The sequence below is a fragment of the Cynocephalus volans genome, chromosome 1 (genome assembly GCF_027409185.1).
Source record: "Cynocephalus volans isolate mCynVol1 chromosome 1, mCynVol1.pri, whole genome shotgun sequence".
Taxonomy (NCBI): Eukaryota; Metazoa; Chordata; class Mammalia; order Dermoptera; family Cynocephalidae; genus Cynocephalus; species Cynocephalus volans.
Window position 1 is genome coordinate 64,219,574 of NC_084460.1, and position 24,424 is coordinate 64,243,997.

The 24,424-nt window shown below is 37.6% G+C and overlaps 1 protein-coding gene and 1 pseudogene across 1 annotated transcript in view; both read right to left on the reverse strand.

Annotated features, from left to right (window-relative positions):
* TDRP (testis development related protein) overlaps positions 1 to 15,834 on the reverse strand; it is a 65,502-nt gene extending 49,668 nt beyond the window's left edge. Inside the window, exons 1-2 of the mRNA XM_063099205.1 lie at positions 15,775 to 15,834; positions 13,547 to 13,639 (exon numbers count right to left, since the gene is read on the reverse strand). Of these exons, the coding sequence (XP_062955275.1) occupies positions 13,547 to 13,639; positions 15,775 to 15,834 (153 nt within the window). The remainder of the gene's footprint in view (positions 1 to 13,546; positions 13,640 to 15,774) is intronic.
* Positions 15,835 to 19,962: 4,128 nt separating this feature from the next.
* On the reverse strand, positions 19,963 to 22,323 carry LOC134379925 (transcription factor Spi-C-like; annotated as a pseudogene).
* Between the last annotated feature and the right edge of the window lie 2,101 nt (positions 22,324 to 24,424).

Genomic DNA, 24,424 nt, shown 5'->3' on the forward strand with positions numbered 1-24,424 from the left:
CTCACTTATCAATCTTTTAGCCAGCAAAAAAGCTATCTATGATACCATGAAACCTCTCTGAAAAAACTATGAACATAAACATAACACATTTAAAGCACTGTGTATATTAGCCAGCTCAAAGTGCTATTAAAATAAATGACATTTTAATAGGCACAACCCACTGACATCTGAAGAGGACATGGCAGCTTAGTATTCACTATTATTCTATAAGCTCTAATCAAGACAATGCATAAAACAGAAATAAGAGTTACAACTACCAGAAAGGAAAATACAGTTTTTATTATTATATAATTAAATATTATATATGTTATTATAATATTATATATATATATTACTTTAATTATATAATATAGTACATATTGTATATAAATTATGTTAAACATATAATATGAGGGTACTTCAAAAAGTTTATGGAAAAACAGAATTAAAAGATAAAACAGGGGAGCTGAGGGCAGCCCCCTCCACCCAGAAGCAGGCAAGAGAGCATGTCCAGGGTTCTAGGTGGGAGCCAAAGGCAGCCCCCTCTGCCCAGAAACAGATGAAAGCATGCCAGGGCTCCTAGGCAGGAGCCAAGGTCAGTCCTCTCCACCAAGAAGCAGGCAAGAGAGCATGTCTGAGATCCTAGGCAAGAGCCAAGGGGAGCCAAAAGCAGCCCACCACCCCCACCCCCACCCAGAAGCAGGCAAGACAGCACACCCAGGGTCCTAGGCAGGAGCCAGGGGCAGCCCCCCTGCCCAGAAGCAGGCAAGGGAGCACACCAAAAACACCACTTCCGTGTGGGTAGCCCGCCACAGCCATGTCTGCCACAAAAGTGGCTTGACACCACAGCAGTAGCCACGGCCTCTATGAAGGCATCCCTCCAGACACTCAACTGCACTGACACAAGGAGAGTCACCAATGGAGACCAGAAAAGGAAGAGGACATCTCTCTTCTCAAAGCACACTCCAGAGTAACAGAAGAAGCAACTACTCTCCCAGATGACCAGACGTCAACATAGAGATACTAGACATACAAAAACCCAAGAAAACATGACACTACCAAGAGAATATGGTAATTCTCAAATACCAAACCCTACAGAGCAGGAAACCCTTGAACTGCCTGAAAAAGAATACCAAGCAGCAATCTTAAGGAAGCTCACTGAATTAAGAGAAGACTCAGACAACATAATGAAACAAGAAAAAAAAAATCCAGGATATGAAGGAGGAAATTTCCAAAGAGATTAATACCTTTTAAAAGAATTTAGCAGAACTCATGGAACTGGAAGATTCACTCAATGAAATAAAAAACACAAGCAACAACTGAAGCAGCAGGCTAGAACAAGCAGAAGAAAGAATTTCTGATCTTGAAGATGATCTTTTCAAAATAACCCTGACAGACAATAAAAAAAGGGAAAAAAAATTTTAAATATGAAGAAAATCTAAGAGAACTAGCAGACAATATTAAGCATACAAACATTTGAGTCATGGGTGTTCTGGAATGGAAAATGAAAGGAAAAGGTATGGAAAACCTATTCAATGAAATAACAGCTGAAAACTTCCCAGGTATAGGGAGACACAAGAACCTTCAAGTGCAGAAGGCTCCAAGCCTCCCAAACAGATTCAACCCAGAAAGATCCTCTACAAGACACATTATAGTTAAACTGGCAAAGCTCAAAGACAAAAAGAGAATCTTAAAAGAAGCAAGAGAAAAGCATGAAGTCACCTGTAAGGGAGCCCCTATCAGACTAAGAGTAGACTTCTCAACAGAAACTCTCAGTCCAGAAGAAAATAGGAGGATATATTCAAAATACTAAAGAAAAAAAACTGCCAGCCAAGAATACTATACCCAGCAAGGCTATCCTTCAGAAACTAGGGGAAAACTGTGTATTTTCCAGACAAACAAAAACTATGAGAATTCACCACCACACAACCAGCCCTACAAGAAATCTTCACAGAAGTCCTGCATCTGGAATCTGAAAAACAATATTCACTATCACAAATACACAAGAAAAAGCTAAACCCACTGGTAGAATAAAAATGAAAATGAGAAAGAAACTTAAGTCTTACTACCACAAAAAACCATAATGACAATGCAGCATTGTCCCTGCTTTATTTCTGATTTTGGTAATTTTGGACTTCTTTTTTTCTTGGTCAGTCTAGATAAAGGTTTGCAAGTTTTGTTAATCTTTTTAAACAATCATTTGGCTTTGTTGATTTTCTCTATTGTTTTTTAAATCCCTATTTCATATATTGTAATCTTTGTTATTTCCTACTTATATTTGTTTTTGGTTTAGTTTGCTGTACTTTTTCTATTTTCTTAAGGTATAAGTTTACATTACTGATTTGAGATTTTTCTTATTTTTAATATAAGTGTTTACAAGTATAAATTTTCCTTTAAGCACTGCATGAGCCCTGAATCCTATAAATTTTGATGTGTTGTGTTTTTGCTTTTTTTTTTTTTTAATCTCAAAGTACTCTATTTTCCTGTGATTTTTCTTTTTACCCACTGTTTATTTAGGAGAGTGTTGTTTAATTTCCACACACTCGTGAATTTTCTAAATTTCTTTTTGTTACTGTGGTCAGAGAACATATTTTCTATGATCTTAGTCTTTTTAAATGAATTAAGCCTTGTTTTGTGGCCAAAAAAAAAAGGGAAAAAGGGCAGTGGATGACAAATTGAGTTGAAGAGTTTTGTTTGTTATTACTTTTTTATTGTAAATCATAATTATATATATTTCTGTGGTACAGTGTGTGATATTTTGATGTACATATACAATGTAGAATGATTAAATCAAGCTAATTAACATATCCATCAAAAAAGAGATATGAATCCTTCCATGAACTTTTGAAGTATCCTTGTATCATATATATTATATACTTAATATTATGTAGACAATGACTATATATCTAGAAAACAGAAGAGCATCAAGTGAAGAACCATTAGACATAATAAAATAGCTGAATATAAAATAAGTATATAAATAGCTTTATTACAGTTTGACAATAGAAAAAGAAATGCTGTTCACAAGAACAAAAACATTTACAATGTCCAGGGGAAAAGTTACAAGTTTCCTTACCAAGTTATATTAAAAAGACTTGAATAAAAGGAGAAAATCATCACCTGAATGACAAGACTAGACATCAGAAAACATTTTTTTTCTCAAACTACTGTACTGATCTGGTAGAGTGATTCCTAAATGTGGTGGGGGTGCATGGGGAAGAAACTCCAGTAGCTGTAAGTCATGTAGGTCTTGAAAGACTCAGATCTAAGCCTACTGCCTTTTCACCCAAATCCCCTAGACAGAGTGAGCTACTGTCACTACTGGTATTATAGCATGTCCCTCAGGAATGTAGAATACAAAGAAAAAAATTCAAGAGAATGAGAAGAAAAGCAAGACTGGGAGAAAATATCTGCAAAAGACTTATCTGATAAAGGACTATATCTTAGTCCATCTTCTATGGACTTTGACAGAAATATTTGAAACAAGGTAATTTCTAAAGAAAAGAAATTTAATTCTTGCAGTTCTGGAGTCTGGGAAGTCCAAGATTGAGGGGATGCATCTGGTGAGGGCCTTCTTCCTGGTAGGGACTCTCAGCACAATGTAGAGGTGGCACAGAGCATCACATAGCAAAGGTCTGAGTGTGTTAGTGTGCCAGTTCAGGTCTCTCTTCCTCTTCTTATAAGGCCATCAGTTCCACTCCAGTGATAACCCATTAATCCATTAATTCATTAACCCTTTAATCCATGAATGAATTAATCCATCCATGAAGGCAGAGCCACCATGACCGAAATCATCTCTTAAAGGCTCCACCTCTCAATACCATAGTCAGATCTCTCACCTTCTTAATACTATTATAATGGGAAGTAAGTTTCAACATGAGTTTTGAAGGGGACAGATATTCAAATCACAGCAGACTATTATCCAAAATATACATACGAAAACTTAAAACTCAACACTAAGAAAACAAACCCATTTAAAAGACAGGCAAGGGCTGGCTGTTTAGTTCAGTTAGTCAGAGCTTGGTGTTATAACACCAAGGTCAAGAGTTTAAATCCCCATACCAGCCAGCTGCCAAAAAAAAAAAAAAATAGACACTTCACAAAATAAGATCTATAGAGCTGGCTGGTTAGTTCAGTTGGTAAGAGCAATGCTGAAACCACCAAGGTCCAGGGTTTGATCCCTGCACCAACCAGCTGCAAAAAAAAAAAAAATGCAGATGGCAAATAAGCATAATAAGATGCTCAACATCATATGTCATCATGGAAATGCAAATTAAAATAACAATGAGATATCTCTACACATCTAGTAGAATGGCCAAAATCCTGAACACTTAAAATACCAAATGATGGTGAGGATGTGAAGCAATAAAAACTCTTATTCATTGATGGTGGGAATGCAAAATGGTACAGCCACCTTGGAAGACAGTTTGGCAGTTTCTTACAAAATTATAGTCTTACCATATGATCCCACAATCATGCTCCTTATATACCCAAATGAGGTAAAACCATATGTCCACAGAAAAACTTGCTCATGGATGTTTATAGAAACTTTACGTATAACTGCCAAAACTTGAAAGCAACCAAGATGTCCTTCAGTAGGTAAACGGTTAAACTGTGGTATATCCAAACAACAGATTATCTAATGCTAAAAAGAAATGAGTTATCAAGGCATGAAAAGACATGGAAGGAACTTAAACGCATATTGCTGAGTGAAAGAAGCCAATCTGAGAAGGTTACGCACTGCTATGAGTCCAAATACATGAAAATCTGGAAAAGCAGAGCTATGGAGACACTAACAAGATCACTAGTTACTTGGGGTTATAGGGGAGAGATGGATGAACAGGAAGAGCACAGAGGATTTTCAGGGCAATGAAACTGCTCAATATATTATAAAGATTACATACATGTCATTTATGCATTTGCCTAAACCCACAGAATGTAAAACACCAAGAGTGAAGCCTAATGTAAACAAACTATGGACTTCGGATGATAATGATGTGTCAATGTAGGTCCATCAGTTGAAACAAACGGACCATTCTGGTGGGGGATGTTGATAGTGGGGAAGGCTGCGCGAGTGTGGTGGCAGGGAGTATAGGGATATCTCTTGTGTACTCTGCTCAAGTTTGCTATCAACCTAAAACTGCTCTAAAAAAAATAGTCTATTGAAAAAGGAGGAAAATAAGAAGATAAACTGACTCAATAACACACACACTCAAAAAAAGTAAACCAGCAAGGGCAAACATTTTTAAATGTGATAAAAGGCTTGTGCTACCAGTTATTAAATTCATAAACTTCACTAAGAAACCTGTAGAAATGGAACAAAAACACACAAAAGAACTAAAGAAAGCAAATGGAAAACCCAACAAATCCCAATGTACAGACATTTTAATATAGAGTAAGAGTGGCATGATAAATACAGAAAGAACAAGAATAATTTTTTAAATGGATTTAAGACAACTATTTTGAGAGAAAAAAGATCCTTATTTTCACGAGAATATAAACTCTACACAGAGTAAAGAGTTATTTCTTTTAAATGAAGCCATAAATGAACTAGAACAATCTGATCTCAGGGAAGGAAATCCCTTTCCAAGCCTTACAGCAAGGTAGGGGGTGGGGCTCCAAAGAGAAAAACAGATTTCACCATTTGTAAAAGTTTTAAAAGAAATCACTAACATAAGCATCTTAATAGAAAGTCTAATTTGAAATTCATACAAATTTGTAACAAATCAAATATTGGGGTGTGGTATAATAACAAATAGGTATTTGGTTTTTATCCTTGATTCCTAGCATAGAGTTCCAATGATTTAATCAATTATGCTTAGGTAATGAAACCTTCACAAAAAGCTAAATGACAGAATTCAGGATCTTTGAGGTTGGTGAACACATCTACGTGCTGAGAACCTGGTATGTCCATTACAGAGATTGGAAGCTCTGTACCCTTCCCCCATACCTGGCCCTGTACATCTCTTCCATTTACCTGTTCCTCAGCTGTATCCTTTATAGTAAACTAGTAATCCTAATAAAGAGCTTTCTTGAGTTCTGTGAGTTGTTCTTACAAATTACTGAACCTGATGGCAGGCTGTGGGAACCCCCAATTTGTAGTCAGTTGGAAAGAATTATGGGTAGTCTGAGTACCCCATTTTTTATTAAGGTAAAAATACACATAACATAAACTCACCATCTTAACTATTTCTAAGTGTAGAATTTGGTAGTGTTAACTACATGCACATTGTTGTACAAGAGATCTCTGGGCTTCCTGAATTTGGATGTCCATTTCCTTCCTCATACTTATGTTTGGGACCATTATTTCTTCAAATAATCTCTCCATCTCTTTCTCTCTCTTTTCTCTTTCTGGGACTTCCATAATGTGTACATTCATCCACTGAATGGTATACTGCAAGTCCCTTGGCTTTTTTTACTTTTCCTCATTCATTTCGTTCCTCTGACTTGATAATTTCAAATGATCTATTTTGCTGATTATTCTTTCTACATGATTGTGTCTGCTCTTGAACCCCTCTAGTAAATGTTTCAACTGAGATTCTTCAGCTCCAGAATTTTTTTTTATAGTTTGTATCACTTTGCTGATTTTCTCATTTTGTTTGTGCAGCATTTTCCTGATTTAATTTAGCTAACTACCCCTGTTCTCATATCACATTGACCTTCTTTATGATGATCTTTTTTAATTCTTTGTCAGGTAATTCACACATCTCCATTTCTCTATGGTCAATTTCTTAAGATTTATTTTGTTCCATTGATTGGGCCATGTTTCTCTGTTTATTCATATATTTACTATTTGTTGCTGAGATCTGGGCATTTGAAAAAACAGCCACCTCTTCCAGTATTAATGGACTGGCTTATTCAGGGGAAGACCTTCCTCAATCGGCCCAGCTAAAGATTCTGGGGCCTCTCAAACCTTTTCTGGGCTTGTGCATGTAAATTGCCAATTAGAGAGGTTTGCCAGTTTCCTCTCAGTTGCTTGTAATCTCTTGATCCCTCTGGAGTCTGTCTGCGGTACTGAAGGTTGTCTGGCATTGTGACAAGCTGCTGAGCTCTCTTTTGATTTCAGTGGCCCCCAGCATCCAAAATATGCTGCTTCCTTCAGGGCTCTGAGTCATGTAAGACAGAAATCACTCCATCAGGCAGCCCCCTAAAAAAGCTGGAACACTGGATGCACTTTCCACTCTTCTCATTCCCACCCAAGGGATAAGCCACAGCTGGTTGCTTTCGCCTAACTGCACCATGCTGTGCCAGCCTTCATCTGTGACACTGCCAAGTCACTGGTGCTGCAAAAAAACACCTGAGTTCTTTTTTCTCAGCAGTTCCAGGCATCAAAAGTATGCCAGTTCCTTGTCAGCACTCTGAGTCAGGAGAAATAGAAACTAATCCACAGGCAGCCCCTTAGAAAGCCAGAATATTGGACTTAACATTCCACTTTTCTCTTTCCCTTCTGATGGAGAAGCTGAGAGTTGGGTGTTTACTCCCAATTGTGCCAAGCTGTGACAGGTAGGCAAGGGCTATCACAGGTAAAATGAAATGGCTTTTCTTATCCATTTCAGTGTGGCTATTCTTGGCTTTGAACTTGCCAAGAACAGTACTATGGCTTCTTACCTGGTTTCTGGAGTTCTCATGCAGATTTTTAGGACTGCAAATTGTTGTTAAGTTAGTATCTGTTGGGAAACAAGGTCGGGGATTTTCTATTCCACCATATTGCTGACATGATTCCTCTAATATGGAGTGATGTAAGAGAATTACGGAGAATTGGGCATCCCATTTGCATCTGGCATCTGAAGTAGGGGCAGTCTTGTATGAATAAGTCCTAAATCTGTGGGGTCTGTGCTAATTCTAGGTAGTGAATTGAACTGAGTTGAACAGAACTGAATTGTAGGACACCCAGCTGTTACTAAAGAATTGGTTGGTGTCAGAAAATAACCACACATAGGGACAAGTTTTTTGCTATGATAAAAATGTCATAGTTATACTTTGTCTTTTCCCTATAAAGTTTCTTGGCATACCTTCTTGCTGTATCAAACAAAATGTCTGTGAGTTATCCTGTGGGGAAAAAACTGCACTTATTATTAAAAACACCATAACTATAAAACAACTTTGTTTCTGAAGAAATATTATTGAATTTCAGTCAACAGCATTAGTATTAGCCATAGCCAAATACCTGGCAGAGAAGAACTAAAAAGAGATATAAGCAGTTACAAGGAAACATTAGACTATACCAAGTATTATTTTAAAGTCTAAGTAATTGGAATAAGAGGGAAATGGGATTTCAAGTAGGCCACTGGGGTTGTTGGTCTCTTGGTTATAATAAAGTCACTTGATTATAATAGACTGCTCTAACAGAACAGAACAACAACAAAAAATGACAGTATATATTTCATTCTCCTAAGTCCAGGAAAGCAATCAAGTGTTCAATAATGTCAGGTATGCAGGCTCCTGCACTTTGTTCCTCTGCCACCCCTGGACACTGCTCTCATCCACGGAGAACAATGGCCCACCACATCTACCAGCCATGTGCAGGGAAAGGTGAAGTGAGGCATGTTCAGAAGGATGCATGCACTGTCTGTGCTCATGTGCAACTAGCCAGAACATGGTCATGCAGCCACTGCTGGTGCAAAGGACACCAGGAACTGCAGTCTCTGATTGGGCTGCATGTACCCAACTAAAACCTGACAGTGGGGAGAATTGGCAGTCTCCCTCAGAAAGGAGCCTATTAGTATCCAGACTCCACAGCAGTAAAATGATGAGCACCACTACACAGTGCTGAACCCCCATTCCCTTTAGTCTCTTATGCTGTTAGGATTAGACGATGAATAGACTCACACACTGTCCTTAATGTCCTCTCCTTGACTACAAAATCATTACTCATTTCTTCATGGGATGAGATAAAGGACCAAATAAGATTTTATGTAAAAGCACCTAAAACAATACGAATATACACTCATTTATAAAATGGAAGCTCAGAAGAGTATAAATGAGCTCTATGACAATGCTATTCATTTCTGAGGTTAGCAATTAAGACTTCCAACTTGTACCCTAATTCACAACAAATTCTATATCATAAAAACTCCAATACTAAGTTACTTCAGAGTTAGAATAAATTTCTAAGATCCTTTAGTCTGACTAGGGATTAGAAATAATGCCCCACAGGCCAGCCCAGCCTCTGTGTCTATAAATAAAGTTTTACTTGCACACAGCCACACTCACCCAATTATACATCGTCTATGGCTGCTTTCATGCTACAGCCGCAGTGTTGAGTTGCTGTGACAGAGACCATACAGCTACAAGGCCTAAAACATTCACTGTCTGGTCCTTCACAGTAAAAGTTTGCTGACTCCTGCTCTAAATCCCTCATTTAAACAGGGAATCTGGAGACATGGAAGGACTTATTTGACCTAAGTCATAAAACAAGTAAATGGTTGTAACCCAGACCTGCCTCCTGACTACTAGACAGAGACTTTTTCAACACTGTGCTATCTACCCATTTTCCCTGGTCCCAACCACTTATCAACTGAATTATGAGCTCTGAAATGGAGAACAAGGTTCTCACAGATTTGTTAACAATACCACAAAGGATGTGTGTAAGCCTCTCCCTTCCCCAGCCCACATCACCCACTGGGCTCCTCAAATCTGGACAGCACACATCATCTCAAAACCAGCATGTCTATCATGACTCACTGTGCTGCTCCCAAAGCCAGGGTGCCCTGGGGACTTCCCTGGGACTCTTAGGAACACTTTTCTCTTGATCACTCCAGCTCAAAACTTTCATCTGCAGTTGCTCTTCTGCCCTTGACCCTCACATCCAAGGCACCAACTCTCAGCAACTGTTATCAGCAAGCTCATCTCTTTGCACATGTCATAGTGAATATTCCATCTAGAATTCAGGTTCTTAATTTCACATCTGAACTCCCCCACTAGGACCCTGGCTGTTTTATCTGCATCTTGCCTCTCATCCCTTCTCTTTCGACAGATAATCTTTGTAAAACACAATAAAGTCCTTATTCAAAATTATTCAGTATTTATCTAAAGGATAAAGTCTACACTATTTAATGGGGCTTCCCAACTGATATAAAAAAGTTCAGAATTGCTTACTTCTAGGTTTTCACAAAAAATTAACATTACTGAGAATTAAAAATTCTATCAACATATGTAATTAGAACTATTAGAAATAAGGGGAAATTCTGTATGCAAAGTGTACAAGGAAAGTCAGATGTGTTAAATTGTAAAAAGACATGAGGATATATTCTTGTTTTTTTTAAAAAGGAGTAATTTGTCTAATTCAGAGGTTATTTAAAGGTTGTTTCAAAACATGGATTTAGGAAGGAAATAGAAACAAGGCAGGAAGGAACTGGTTAGTAAGTAGGAGAGATGCAAATAAAAGTTATAATTATGAGTATATATTTTTGGTAAAAAAATATTGAAAGGAAAGAGTAATTTTTCCTTTGCATACAAGAGAACTTTGATCAAAATGATAAGGGGGAAAAAAGTTTTGTCCTAATGCAAAATGCAAAAGAAAAAAGAAAGGACAGGATAAAACTGAAAGTTTATGCAAGTTGTAGAAGGAAGATTAATCTCATGAAAGAAATTTTGTGTGGTCAAGTTAGCTAAAATTAGAAGAAATTTAGTAGTAAGTTTTTCTAGAAATTATGCACCAATAAAAAGTGTACACTGAGGCACAGGTAGAGTTTGGTCCCCTGAGTTGGAACAACAGGGTTTTCTCAAAGTATTTATCTGCCCTTAATTAGAAAATTGTAATAGGTTTCCTGTACCTTTTAGGTAACTGGCCTAGGAAACAAAGATTCTATGCTTTATCAAGGTAATTTCTGCTTTGTGCCTTTGAAATCTTGTGTCACTTTGGTTTTATTTCACAATGATCTGTGATCCTATTTAATTGTTTTAAACCCTTTGGTATGTGGGGCTGGCCAGTTAGCTCACTCCGTAAAGTATGGTGCTGACAATGCCAAGGTCAAGGGTTTGGAGGCCTGTACAAGCAAGCCACCACCAAAAAAAAAAACAAAAACAAAAACTAAATCTTTCGATATGTCACAAGCTTCCCAAAATCAAATTATAAAAAATTAAGCCTTTTTTGACTTCCAAATAACTTTGGAATGTTCTAAAGGGCCCTGGAACTTCTCAAAGAATTTATAAGAGAAAAGATATTAAACCCAGTTGAGCTTATCTTACTTGTCAAATTATATGGGAAGCACTGTCAAAATAAGAAACGTTTAACCTTCTTTGAGCTGTATTTATATGAATGTTATTAATATATGGTCCAAAATTGTATAAATTCCTAGAAATCTGATATGTCTCAGTATAGATGCTATCAGTCATAATTTTGGTTATTTTAAGTTGTTGTACGCCAGAGAAATAACCAAATGTCCTTGTCAACTGCACCACTCTCATCAGATCTTTAACCATGGCCAATTTAAGTCTTGCTTTATTCTGCTGCTTTTTCTTAAAGCTTTTTACAAGCAATTATAATCCTAAAGTGTTGTGTCTTCAAGAAGGCTCATGGGAAGAATGAAAAGAACTCTGCCAAGTACAGGTTTCCGATAACTTCATATCACTGCACTAAATTTCCAAAATTCTAATGAAGAAAATGGTAAGTCTGTGAAACTGCTAACCATGATTGGATGGAGCAGGAATTAATTACATGAAACTGAACTAATGAAGAATTATGAATTTTAACGCCTTCTTTATATGAAACATTGCTTGTTCTTTAATTGCTTTGTGTTCCAGATATAAGAAAACTTTTTCTTTCTTCTTTTAAGCTATCTATAGCTTACAGCAGATTGGTAAAGCATACTTTTGTAAACAACAACAGCAAAATTGAAACATTCACTTTTCCTCCCTAGCTGATCCCTCCAGAATTCAGAAACTATTTGTGAGTATTCTTATTTTTATGGCAATATGGTTATTTACATAAGTTCAATAAGAGTCTGTTCTCTTTAACAGGATACAATTGGAAATACTGGCTATATTACCAAGTCTTTGATTGGAATGTCATATTTGAAAATACGCATGGACTGCCTGGCTTCAGGGTTTCCCTACCTTACAGTTAGTAAATAAAAAGCTGTCACTTCCTGGCAGGTCCAGGAACCTCAAGATATCAGATACAGTAGGTAAAGTCTAATGTCTGCCTTCTTTGGCTTCCCAGCACTGAAATCTTTAACGTCGAATCTGAGATTTGTCAAAATTTTCAGCAAAACAAAATTTCTTCTTAGCAAAACAAATTTAAAAAGAACCTATGTGGTTATTCTTGCTGCATTTATGTAAGTAACCAAGCAAATTGGTGTTACCTTGATTAACTTTGGTATAAATGAGGGTGACTATGAAGAGAAAAAAAGTATGTTTCAAAAGGAAACCATAGTACACCTATTATTAGATTGTAGCCCTATTCATGGTTTTTAAGTCTTTTATTATCTACCTGTAGACTGAACTTGATTCTGAATTCTTCTGGTTTTCTCTAATATCTGGCTACAACTCTCCAAGGAAGAACAAGATCTGCTCTGTTCCTGAAGCCCTACAAGCCAAAGCTGAATAGCTTAACGGAAATTTCAAGGGACAAGACTCATGCCCAATGTGTGAGCCACACAGAGAGAGTTCACCAAAAAATGCCCAATGTCATAACAGACATTCAAACTGCAAACCTGGGTGAGAAGTCACTGACTTCATGTTGTGAACAGCTTTTACTGAGACCATCAGAACAAGACTCCGTATCATAATGAAATTCTTATCCCTCTTAATTTTCCTTACACCTACATCTTTCACTTGACTGAGTAATGCTGTAATTAAGATTTCACAAACAGTAGCGGCTATGGATAACTTTGACAATATCCCTAGCACAATATTTTGCTCAAGATGTACTGATGTACTGATGATACCTTGTATAAAGTTGGCACTCTCTGCCTTAATTCAACCTAGACACGGAATGCTATTCAATGGCTACAATATGTCTCGCCGGGTTCCCCCATGGTGTTTTGATTTGTTTAGGTGGTTGCGTTAGGTGTGGGCTCTTGATTCAAAACCATTACATGGATAATTATTTTTGTATTATGATTTTGGGTTTTGTTCTCATGGTCTGCCTAATCTATGCAGAACCATCAGAGATCATTAGACTCCCTTGCTCAACCGCATAGATTTAGATTACGTTCTTCCTGTCCAAGGAGTATGTTTTCATTATTAACACTTCCTGCTATATTTGGATTAATTTATCTCCACAGGTTCAATTAGAAACTGAAAAACTCTTAAAACTTACTAAATCTTTAAAGGATCACTCTACTTTAACTTTAGGATGGTTGAATTTTAAGCTTTCTCACATATTCGGCTGGTTACTCTCAGAAATAGACGCTCTCTTAAGATCAAGTTAGAGATTATTCTCATGTTAATCATCATTGCTTGCTCTATTTTTGTCCTGTTCAAATTACTAATGTTCTGTATGTCTTGATGCTTCAAGACCACTGAATGCACCAGAATCACAGTCTCTCAGCATCTTGAGACCATTCAAACATTTCCTCCATCATCTACAAGAGACTCCAACTCCTCAGAGGTTTTCATTTACCTGCCTGATGCCTAAGTCTGAGTGGCCTCCCAACTGCTCAATTGTGTCCTGTATCCTTGCAACCATCTGCCAACACCCATCTTTCCCCTTCACCTGGGGGACAAAACCAGTACTATTTAGTTAATCATCAGTGCTTTCTGGAGGAAGATTTTGATCAAAGAGGGAAGTGACAAGGGAAAGTGATGTCGGTCCAGTCAATACACCTAAAACGTTGGTGAGAGGCCATCTCAGCTCCAGTTTCAGGCATGTCTTAAATGGGGAACACTCTGGAACTTCACATTCAGCCGTATCACAAAAGTCACAACTTCCTGGGTAAACAGCTACCATGAATCTGCTTACTGCTACCTTTCACTACTTTCTGTCAAACAGGAAAGTCTCTGACCAAAGCCCACCTCAAAGAAATGTTACAACCAATCCATTACGGACAATGCTGTTTGACACATGTTAGCATCTATTACAACTTCTGTAAGCACCTCCTCCTTTTTGTAGGCATTTCCCTCTAAAAAGTCCCTGACTTTCTTTTGCCCTCCAGAGCACGTATTTTGAGATTTCTTGAACCTGTGTCTCCCAGGCTGCATTCCAAATAAGTTCTCAAATAAATCCTTTTGTTTTATATCTCAACCAGGTGGTGAATTTACTTTGACTGACATACTCATTAATGCAAAACTCAAGCACAGCAAAAATTATAAGTATACTATGATGTTTGCTACACTGGAATTTAAGACAAAACACAATTGTATCAATGCTTTTCTAAGGCACCAATTGTTGAAACTCCAGTTATTTTTGAATAAAAAAAATAAATATTTGGAAAACAAACAAACAAAAAAAAGATATCATAAATTTATCAAAACCTATAAGGGAAGAGAAACAATGCAGGAAAGAAGGTAAATTCAGAGAAACCTAGATTTGTATTCCTGTTAGTGGCTACATAGCTTTACACAAGTTACTTATTTAACTTCTTTAAGTTCCTCAAATGAACAATACAGTTGATTCTCATTATTCACAGTACCTATGTTGTATAAAGTTGCCAATAACACTCAATTAGCAAATACTTAATTATTGCTATTAAGAGAAATACAGGTAACTCTGTGAGTGTCTGGCCAAATTTTTGTCAACCAATTAATACACAACCTTGTCTTATATACATTTCTGCTTAAAGACACCTTATTTAGTATATGTTGTTGATCCATTAAACACTAAACTCACAGCCAACAGCGCTATTACTCATATCCGAAGAAAGCACATCCAACACACATAGTTTCTCTACAATGCACATCACAGCCTTCTTGCACTTAGGAACACTAGACAGCACTCTGGGGCTATGCTTGGAAGCCATTTTAAACAGAAAAAATTGCCCATAGAAAGCGCAAAAATGCAAAAACCTTGGCATTAAAGAGACTGCAAAAAAGGACACTTGTTTACAGTATGAGAGCTGAAACAAGAAGGCAGAGTCTTGCCTTGTTCAGCCTCAGCTGGGAAGAAGCACATTGGATGAATCATATTTTTTGATGTCTGCACATCTGCAAATGACTGTGACAGTACTGTATCGATTTTAGGATTACAAATAAATTTTAGTGAGTAGGTGAGTTTGCAAATATGGAATCCATAAATCATGAAGATTATTAACTGTACCTACTTTTCAGGGTTATCATGAGAATTTGCAGTAACAGATGTAAGGAACTTACTACGGTGCCTGGCACATAGAAGGCACTAGTATTATCTAGTATTATATCCTCCAAATCGAGACACTATTATTATCATCTAGTATTATATCCTCCAAACCAAGACACATTTGTGTTATATATTTGTGTTATTTTTGCGTTATATATATGTATGTGTGTGTGCATGCGTGTGTGTACACATATATACTGAGTAAAGCATTCCATTTGCTGTGCATGATAACAAGCAATCATAAAAGGATTCAAGTTATCTTTCAAATGCTAGAACTGATTAATATCTGACACTTAGGTTAGACAACATTTTTGTACAGAATATAGTAATTCCATCTACAGGATGATAAAGCTAAACCATAGTTTTCTTTCTTTAATTAATATTTATTAACATCTTGAAAGGTAAAGAGCCCACATCCAGAGCCCCTAGGGCCCCTTTCTCCTACTGGGCCCAGGGCCTCTGCTTAGATTCATACTAGTTTGCAGGTTCTCCACGCACTCACCTGTCTCTCAGTTTTTGGAAGCAACTATACCCACTCTAGCTGTGGGGTCCCTCACCCTCTGTTTCTGCACAAAGCCACAGTGAGAACAGGCAGTCTTCCCTCGCAGCAGCCGCATGGGGCCTCCAGAGCAGAAACTGGCTTGTCTGGTGATGCACAGCCCCAAAAGAACTCCAGTAAATAAATGCAGGACAAGTGGGCAGGCAAAATGAACATAAAATGAACGGCTTGCCTTCAGCTGATAAGAGAGTGTACACGAGTCTGTGTCTGTTCCAAGATGGATCTTGATTCACTCCAAAATAACAGGTGAAGACCCTCTTGAGCTTCAGTTTTTGGCTTTTAATTCCTAAGGCCTGGGCTTCTTAGCTCCCATATGTACAACCTACCCCTCAAACCCAGATGGAAAGCAACACCTGGGCCATTCTTCCCAACAGGTGATCTAATTAAAGCAGGAGAAAGACTGCAGGAACTCAACTCATGTAAACAAAGTGCCCATCTGAGGGAGGCTTGAATGTGGCAAGACACAGTTCACTCACCCACAGCACACTGAGTTTCACTCTGTGTTCAAATGACATTCAGTTTGATTCACATGGTGAAACCCACAGAGTCTAACTCAAACATAATGATGACAGTAGCAATTTTTTAAACATTCTAAGTCATTAAGATCTAGCAAAAACCAGTAAAAGTTGGGCCGAGCCAGTGGCGCACTCGGGAGAGTGCGGCGCTGGGAGCGCGGCAACGCTCCAGCCGCGGGTTCGGATCCTATATAGGAATGGCCGGTGCACTAGTGCCGGTCACGAAAAAGACCAAAAAAAAAGAAAGAAAACTGAGGCAGAGTTTGGTTTTATGTTAATGTAGGGGAGCAATTTAAATAAAAAAATTTTAAAAAAAACAAAAACCAGTAAAAGTGAATCTTGCCAATTAGGGTTTTAAACTCTTAAGAATGACAATTTCAACCTAAATGTTTAGTATTAGCATGTACAGGTGAATATTATACAGAGTAATATGCTAGAGCATGAGAAAGAGAGTTAAGCCTAATCATTCTATCCTCAAGAGGCTTACTGCAGTAAAAGGACATAGTAGAGAACCTTGAAATCTACCTACTAATTCCCCTCGTGAGTTTCCACAGGCCCAGGCTGGTAGAAGAATCCACAAACCCTCTTTGATGAGCTGATCTGAATCTGGGAGAAGATTCCAAAGCTGTGCTTTCCAATTCCTTTTTTTTTTTTTTTTTTTACCTTTTTTAAATTGTAAGTTGACAATTTATAATTGTATATGATTATGAGGTACAAATGATGTTATAATTACTACAATGTGGAATAATTAAATCAAGCTACTTAACATATCCATCACACCAAATCCTTAACATCTTTTGTGGTGAGCATATTTTAAATTTACTCTCAGCAATTTTTAAATGTACAATACTCCACTATTAGCTATATTCACCATACAGTGCAATAGACCCCAAAAAACGAAAAAAAGAAAAGAAAAGAAATGCCTCCTAACAAAGATTCTGTACCCTACATTCCTCCTAACAGAGATTCTATACCCTTTGGCCACCATCTCCCCATTCCCTCTCCCATCCCCCAGCTTCTGTAATCACCTTTCTACTCTCTGCTTCTATCAGTTTAATTATTTTAGATTTCACATACTTGTATAAGGGAGAACATGTGGTATTTGTTGTTCTGTGCCCAATTTATTTCATTTATCATAATGTTCTCCAATTCTATCTATGTTGTTGTAAATGTCAGAATTTTTTTCCTTTTTAAGGGGCTGAATAGTACTCCATTGTGTATATATACATCTTCTTTATCTGTTCATCTCTTGATAAACACTTAGGTTGATTCCATAACTTGGCTATTCTATATAGTGCTGCAATAAGTATGCGGGTGCAGACAACTCTTCAACAAACTGACTTCAAATCTACTGAGTAGATACCAAGAAGTAGGATTGCTGGATTATATGGTAATTCTGTTTTTAGTTTTCTGAGGAACCTCCATACTGTTTTCCACAATGGCTGTACTAATTTACATTCTCATCAACAGTGTACAGGAGTTCCCTTTTCTCCAATCCTCGCCAACAGTTATCTTTTATATTTTTGATAAAAGCCATTCTGACAGATGTGAGATATCTCACTGCAGTTTTAATTTGCATTTCCCTAATGATCAGCAAGGTTGAGCATTTTTTAAAAATATCTGTTGGCCATTTTTATGTCTTCTTTGGAAAAATATCTTTATCCCTGGGATGCAAGGATGGTTCAACATACACAAACCAACAAACATGATATATAACATCAAGAGAATGAAACATGAAAATCATATGATCATCTCATTAGATGCAGAAAAAGCATCTGACAAAATTCAACATCCCCTCATGTTAAAAACTCTTACCAAACTGGGTATGAAAGAAATGTACTTCAACACAACAAAGCCTGTCCATGAGAAGCTTACAACCAACATTATACTCAGTGGTGAAAATTAAAACCTTTTCTCTAAGATCTGGATCAGGACAAGGATACCCACTCTCACTACTTCTATTCAACATAATATTGTAAGTTCTTGCCAGAACAATCAGGCAAGAGAGGAAAAAAAAAAAAGTCATCCAAATAGGAAAGGAAGAAGTGAAATTGTCACTGCTAGCTGACATGATCCCATATATAGAAAATCCTAAAGATTCCACCAAAAAACTGTTAGAACTAATAAACTAAGACAGTAAAGTTGCAGGACACAAAACCAAAACACAAAAATTGGTAGCATTTCTATACATTAACAATGACCTATCCCAAAAAGAAATCGAGAACAATCCCATCCACAGTAGCTCCAAAAAAAACTTAGAAATAAATTTAAACAAAGAGGTGAAAGACCTGTACACTGAAAACTATAAAACACTGATGAAGAAAATTCAAGACACGAATAAATGAAAAGACATTCCATGTTCACAGACTGGAAAAATCAATATTGTTAAAATGTGTCCATACTACCAAAAGTGATCCACAGACTGCAATCCCCATCAAAATCCTAATGTCACTTTTTATAGAAATAGAAAAAACAGGACTAAAATTCATCTGAAACCACAAAAAAACCCCAATAGTCAAGGCAATTATAAGCAAAAAGAACAAAGCTGGAGTACTATACTACCTGATTTCAAACTACACTACAAAGCTATAGTAACCAAAACAGCATAGCACTGACAAAAAAAAAAGACACATCAACCAATGGATTGGAATAGAGAGCCAGGAAACGAACCTATGCATGTACATATGGTCAACTGATTTTTGACAAAAGCACCAAGAACACATAATGGGAAAACAACAGTCTCTTCAACAAATGGTGCTGGGAAAACTAAATTTTCCACATGCTGAATAATGAAATTGGACCCTCATCTCATATCACATTCAAAAATAGACTCAGAATGGACCAAAGACTAGTTGTGACCAGAAACTCTAAAACTACTAAAAGAAAACACAGGGGGAAAACTCCATGACACCGGTCTGGGCAATGATTTTTCGGATTTGATCCCAAAAGCACAGGCAACTAAAGCAAAAACAGACAAATGGGACTACATCAAGCCAAAAAGCTGCTGCATAGCAAAGGACACACAAACAATAGTGCGCAGAGACAACTTATAAATTAGGAGAAAACATTTACAAGCCATATACCCAACAAGGGGTTAATATCTAAAATATATAAGGAGCTTAAACAATTCAATACCAAGAAAACAAAAAAACCCAATTAAAAAATGGGGAAGGAACCTGAATAGGCATTTCCACTGAACTTTTAAATGCTATGAATGTACTTAGGCAAGAACACTCTATCACATACAATCATTTTTGTACATGATTTTTTGTAAAGCCATCAGGTATATGTTATAGTGATTTTTCACCTGAGTATATGACAGAAAAATGTCTAAATCAATATATAAATCAAATCATCTATATTGGTGTTGTTAATCTAGAAGAAAGTAGATGGATACAGAATAGGAAAAGAAGGAACATTTAGTCTATACTTTCAAGTGGGGTTTGATATTTGAAACAATAAAGGTGTTCATCCGCAGAATTTCCCACTAAATTAGTATAGATTATGTGCTATCTGATAAAAGATAACAACAATGTGGTTTATTGGGTTTTTTCTTTCTCTCTTCAATATTTGTTTTAAGAGAAAAATCCTGAAGCTTGTCGGAATTTCTGACGACAGAAAACCATAAAATGGGAGAGTATATAAATATTTAGCAACCAGGGTGACTTAGCTTATGGTTTTTCATTTACGTAATTGTAATTTGCATTCCAGTTACTTAACGTGAGATATTCTTGATCAAGTTGAACATATTATGAGTAGAAGATCTCTTTCCCCAAGAAATAAGATGGAGAGAGTCTTTGGAGAATGGCCTCACTGAATGGGTTAAGTTAGTTTTCTGCAGATTTTGGTGATTTTCCCAGTTCTTCCATAATTCCTCAGTACCCTGGCCATTTTCTAAGTCATGGTCTTCCAGCTGTCTTTTCTTTTCCCCCAAAGTTCATCAAGTTTTTCTTTGATTTTTGATACAAATTGAAAGATGTGCTTGGTTTCATCTACCCAATGAATACAAGATGCCACCTCAGTATTATACAGGGATTCCTGAAGGTATTCAAACAGTAGGAGTATCTTCCTGCCTTTTCCTCCCTTTTGCTGGAAAACGTTAGGTTGTATCACTTGGTTTTTAGTTATGTTCTTCAGAGATTGATGAATATTTTCTTCAAAATAGAATTCCACAGCAGTATTCTGGCAACCCTAAGTGGAGGTGGAAGAGGTTAAGCCAGAACCAAAACACCCTCTTCAAAAAAATGTCTTGTGGAAAGGCCTATTACATTTCTCTAATTATAGAGAGGTTCCCCTGTAGGCAACATTACATAGCAGTTAGAATTTCCTCTGACATGAGGGCAATGGCTGTTAAAGACAGGTAATTCTTGGGGGCCGACCCCGTGGCGCACTTGGGAGAGTGCGGCGCTGGGAGCACGGCAGTGCTCCCACCACGGGTTTGGATCCTATATAAGGATGGCCGGTGCGCTCACTGCGGTGCAGCCGGTCACAAAAAGACAAAAAAAAAAAAAGAGAGAGAGAGAGACAGGTAATTTTTTTAATCCAGGAGTACTGAAGATCTCCACTTGAATGTTGCCTCAGCACGTCAAAACCATTTTCAAATGCTTAACCCAGCTTGTCTTGTCAACGCCAAGTCATGCTTCATTAATAAATTACTAATTCTGTCCATCAGGTCCCAACCTAGCATCCACTTGTACAAGGTAGAAATAATTTTCCCCTCCTCTGAAACACATATCTGCATCCTAATTCTTAAAATTTCTATTTAAAAACAGATATTTAATGTCAGTTAGTGGAAAACTTTTTAAGTATGTTTGGAACACAGTAAACAACTTACTCTTTCAACTGAAAATTTTATAAAATCTAAATACTGATCAAGCATCCAAATTGAGACATACTGTTAAATGTAAAATACATAGTAGATTTCAAAGACTGGGTATGGAAAAAAAAGTAAAGTATCTCATTGACAAATTTTATGTAGATTACATATTGATAAAATTAATATTTTGGATATATTAAGCTTAAAATATTACATTAAAGCTATTTTTTTTTACTTTTTCACATGGCTACCAGAAAATGTTTGCATTATATCTGCATTGGACAGCACTACTCTGTTCCACAAATGGAAGGATCCTGAATTCTTTTAAGATGAGATAACCGAGTCTAGGGAGAGGGTGAGTGTTTCAACCTACGATCTTTCTTTTCCTTTTAACTCTGACTCCTCTTCCTCTTCCCTCAAATAACTCATCCACTTGGCTTTGACTAGGTACTTCTGCTGACTAAATATCTGATTTAGCTCATGTATATGTCCAATAAGACTAACCCAACAAGGAAGTATTTGTTTATCAAAAAGTACATCGGTATCTAGAAAGGAATCAGATCTTCCAACGCTACAGAACTCCTATTTCACCCTTCCAGACTCTCCTCCACAATCCTCTGCACACTGCAATCATGACCACAGCATCTGTGTGACCTGAAAACACTGTGCCTAGTCCATCCAACTCACAAGGATTTGCTGAGCACCAGCTCTTTTCTTGGCATCACATATATAGCAATGAGCATAATAAAGTCCTTTTTCTAGTGGAGCTTTCAATCTAGGATCTAGATGACTCAGAGAGATCATAAGTGCTTTTGGAATGCTTGTCAAATGAGTAAACTGCAAAAGGCCAATATCATGAGTTGGAATGCGTTGTCCTGACATCTGGAATCATCACGTCCCCCTCGCCTCCATCAGCTCTCACCGCACTGGCCGTGTCAGCACGGGCAACAGGCACACCCCAGGTGCTAACAGAGATTTTCGGGGAAAGATACAAGAAAGCCTAATTACAAATAGTAAAAAAAAGTATTAACTATTACCATTATTTAATAGTTAGGACCTACTTTTTCTTCTTTTAGTGTCTATTTATCAGAGAAAATTATTAAGTGCTTGACACAGATGATTTCATTTACTTTTCATTTTTCACTTTATCCCAGAGAAGCAGGAGGGCCTGGTTTGCATGTGCAGGCTGGAGCCAGACCACCAGGGTTGGAATCATGATTCCTGTAAGGTCAGAAGCTAAATTAGCCTCTTGCTACCTTTCCCGGGAGGAAATGGGTCTAACTTCAGCTGTCACCTGACTCCAAATAACCCCACCTCCTCTTAAAGATAGAATAAATTTAGCAATTTTGTCTTGAAAACATGAATGTAATGAGTTGTATCTATTTGGCTATATAAAAAAGGAGGATTTTTGGGGCCGGCCTGTGGCTCACTCGGGAGAGTGCGGTGCTGATAACACCAAGGCCCCGGGTTCGGATCCCATATACGGATGGCCGGTTCGCTCACTGGCTGAGCGTGGTGCTCACAACACCAAGTCAAGGGTTAAGATCCCCCTTACCGGTCATCTTTTTAAAAAAAAAAAAAAAAAAAAAAAGGAGGATTTCTTTCATCTTTACAATTTTCGCCTATGATGTGCTTCACATCCCAGTTAAATGCTCAGTCACAATAAATTATTTTCCTTCTCTTTTAATACTGTAGATAAGTTTTCTGGATTGGAGGGAGATTTTGTTTTTAATTACATTTCCCCAACATTCCACCACTGTTAAAAAAAAAAAAAAAAAAGTGTTTCTGACATTGTTAAAACAGTTAGGAAGACTTTATTTAAGACTATCTCAATAGGGGAGAGAGATGGAGCTCAACTACCAATACAGCCAAGACAGCTGGGATTTATAGCCAAACAGCAGAGTGAAGGGGTCCAGGGATGGGAAATGACTGAGAGGAAATCAGGGGTATGGGAAATCTTGCTAACAGCAGACCAAGGACTTAGATATCAAGGTTGGGAGATGAGAAACTTGATCAGATATCAAGGGTGGGGGGGATTCTCGCTAATGCAGCTTTTGTTGATGCTGGACTACGCAAGCCGGAGGTTGGGGTCCTGACTAAAGTCTGGTCATGGAGAGATTCTTTGTCACCACCTGGTAGCTGTGTGGCTTTCCCAAGTCACCCTCCCACTTTGTGACTGGCTTCCTCATGTAGCAAATGGTGGCAATAACCCATGCCAAGGGCTTATAATAGTGCTCATGAATGAATTAATGCTCTCCCTGGGGGTTGGGGGCAGTGAATGAGTTCTTGTTTTATTAGTTCCCACGAGAGCTAGTTGTTTATAGGACCCTGGCACCTCCCCTCTCTCTCTCTTACTTCCTCTTACCATGGGATCTGCTTGTACTCGTTGGCTGCCTGCCACTTCCATCATGAATAGAAGCAGCCTGAGGCCCACGCCAGATGCAGCTCTGCCAGAATCGTGAACCAAATAAACCTCTTTTCTTTATAAATTACCCAGTCTCAGGTATTCTGTTACAGCAACACAAAAACGGACTAATACAGGAAGTTTTTAGAAGTCTTCATCTAGGCTTATAAAAATATAAGAAGCTATCTAATATCATCCATAAGAGAAATACAAATTAAAGCCACATTAAGATACCACTTTTCCCCAACCAGATCTAGATTTTGCTCACATGCCACATCAAACCACATCCATCAGCAAGCATGTAGTGAGGGACGTTCTCACACACTACTGATTGAAATGTAAATCAGCATGACCTCCTTAGGAGGGTGATATGGAGATGTCCATCAAAATCACAAATGCACATTTCTTGCACACAATAGCTCCACTTCTAAAAATTTATCCTAAGATATGCAAAATGACTTATGCTGCATGTTTGTTATAGAAAGAGACTAGAAATAACCTCCTAAAGGACATCAATAGGAAACTAGTCAAAAAAACCAAACCAAAACAAAAAAAACTGTATATCCATACACGGAAATATTATTGCTACAGACTGAATGTCTGTGTTCCCCCAAATTACTATGTTTAAGCCCTAACCTCTCATGTGATGGTGTTTGGAGGTGGGGCCTTTGGGAGGTGATCAGGGTTAGATGAGGTCATGAGGGTGGGCTGAGTGTCATTATAAGGGGGTGAAGAGCCCAGAGTGTTCCCACTGGCAAGTGAGGATGCAGTCAGCATGAGGAAGGCAGCCTCCACAAACCGAGAAGCAGCCCTCACCAAGAACTCAACCTGGATCTTAGACTTCTGACCATCAGAACTATGAGAAATGAATGCATGTTGTTTAAGTCACCCAGTTTATCGTATTTTGTTATAG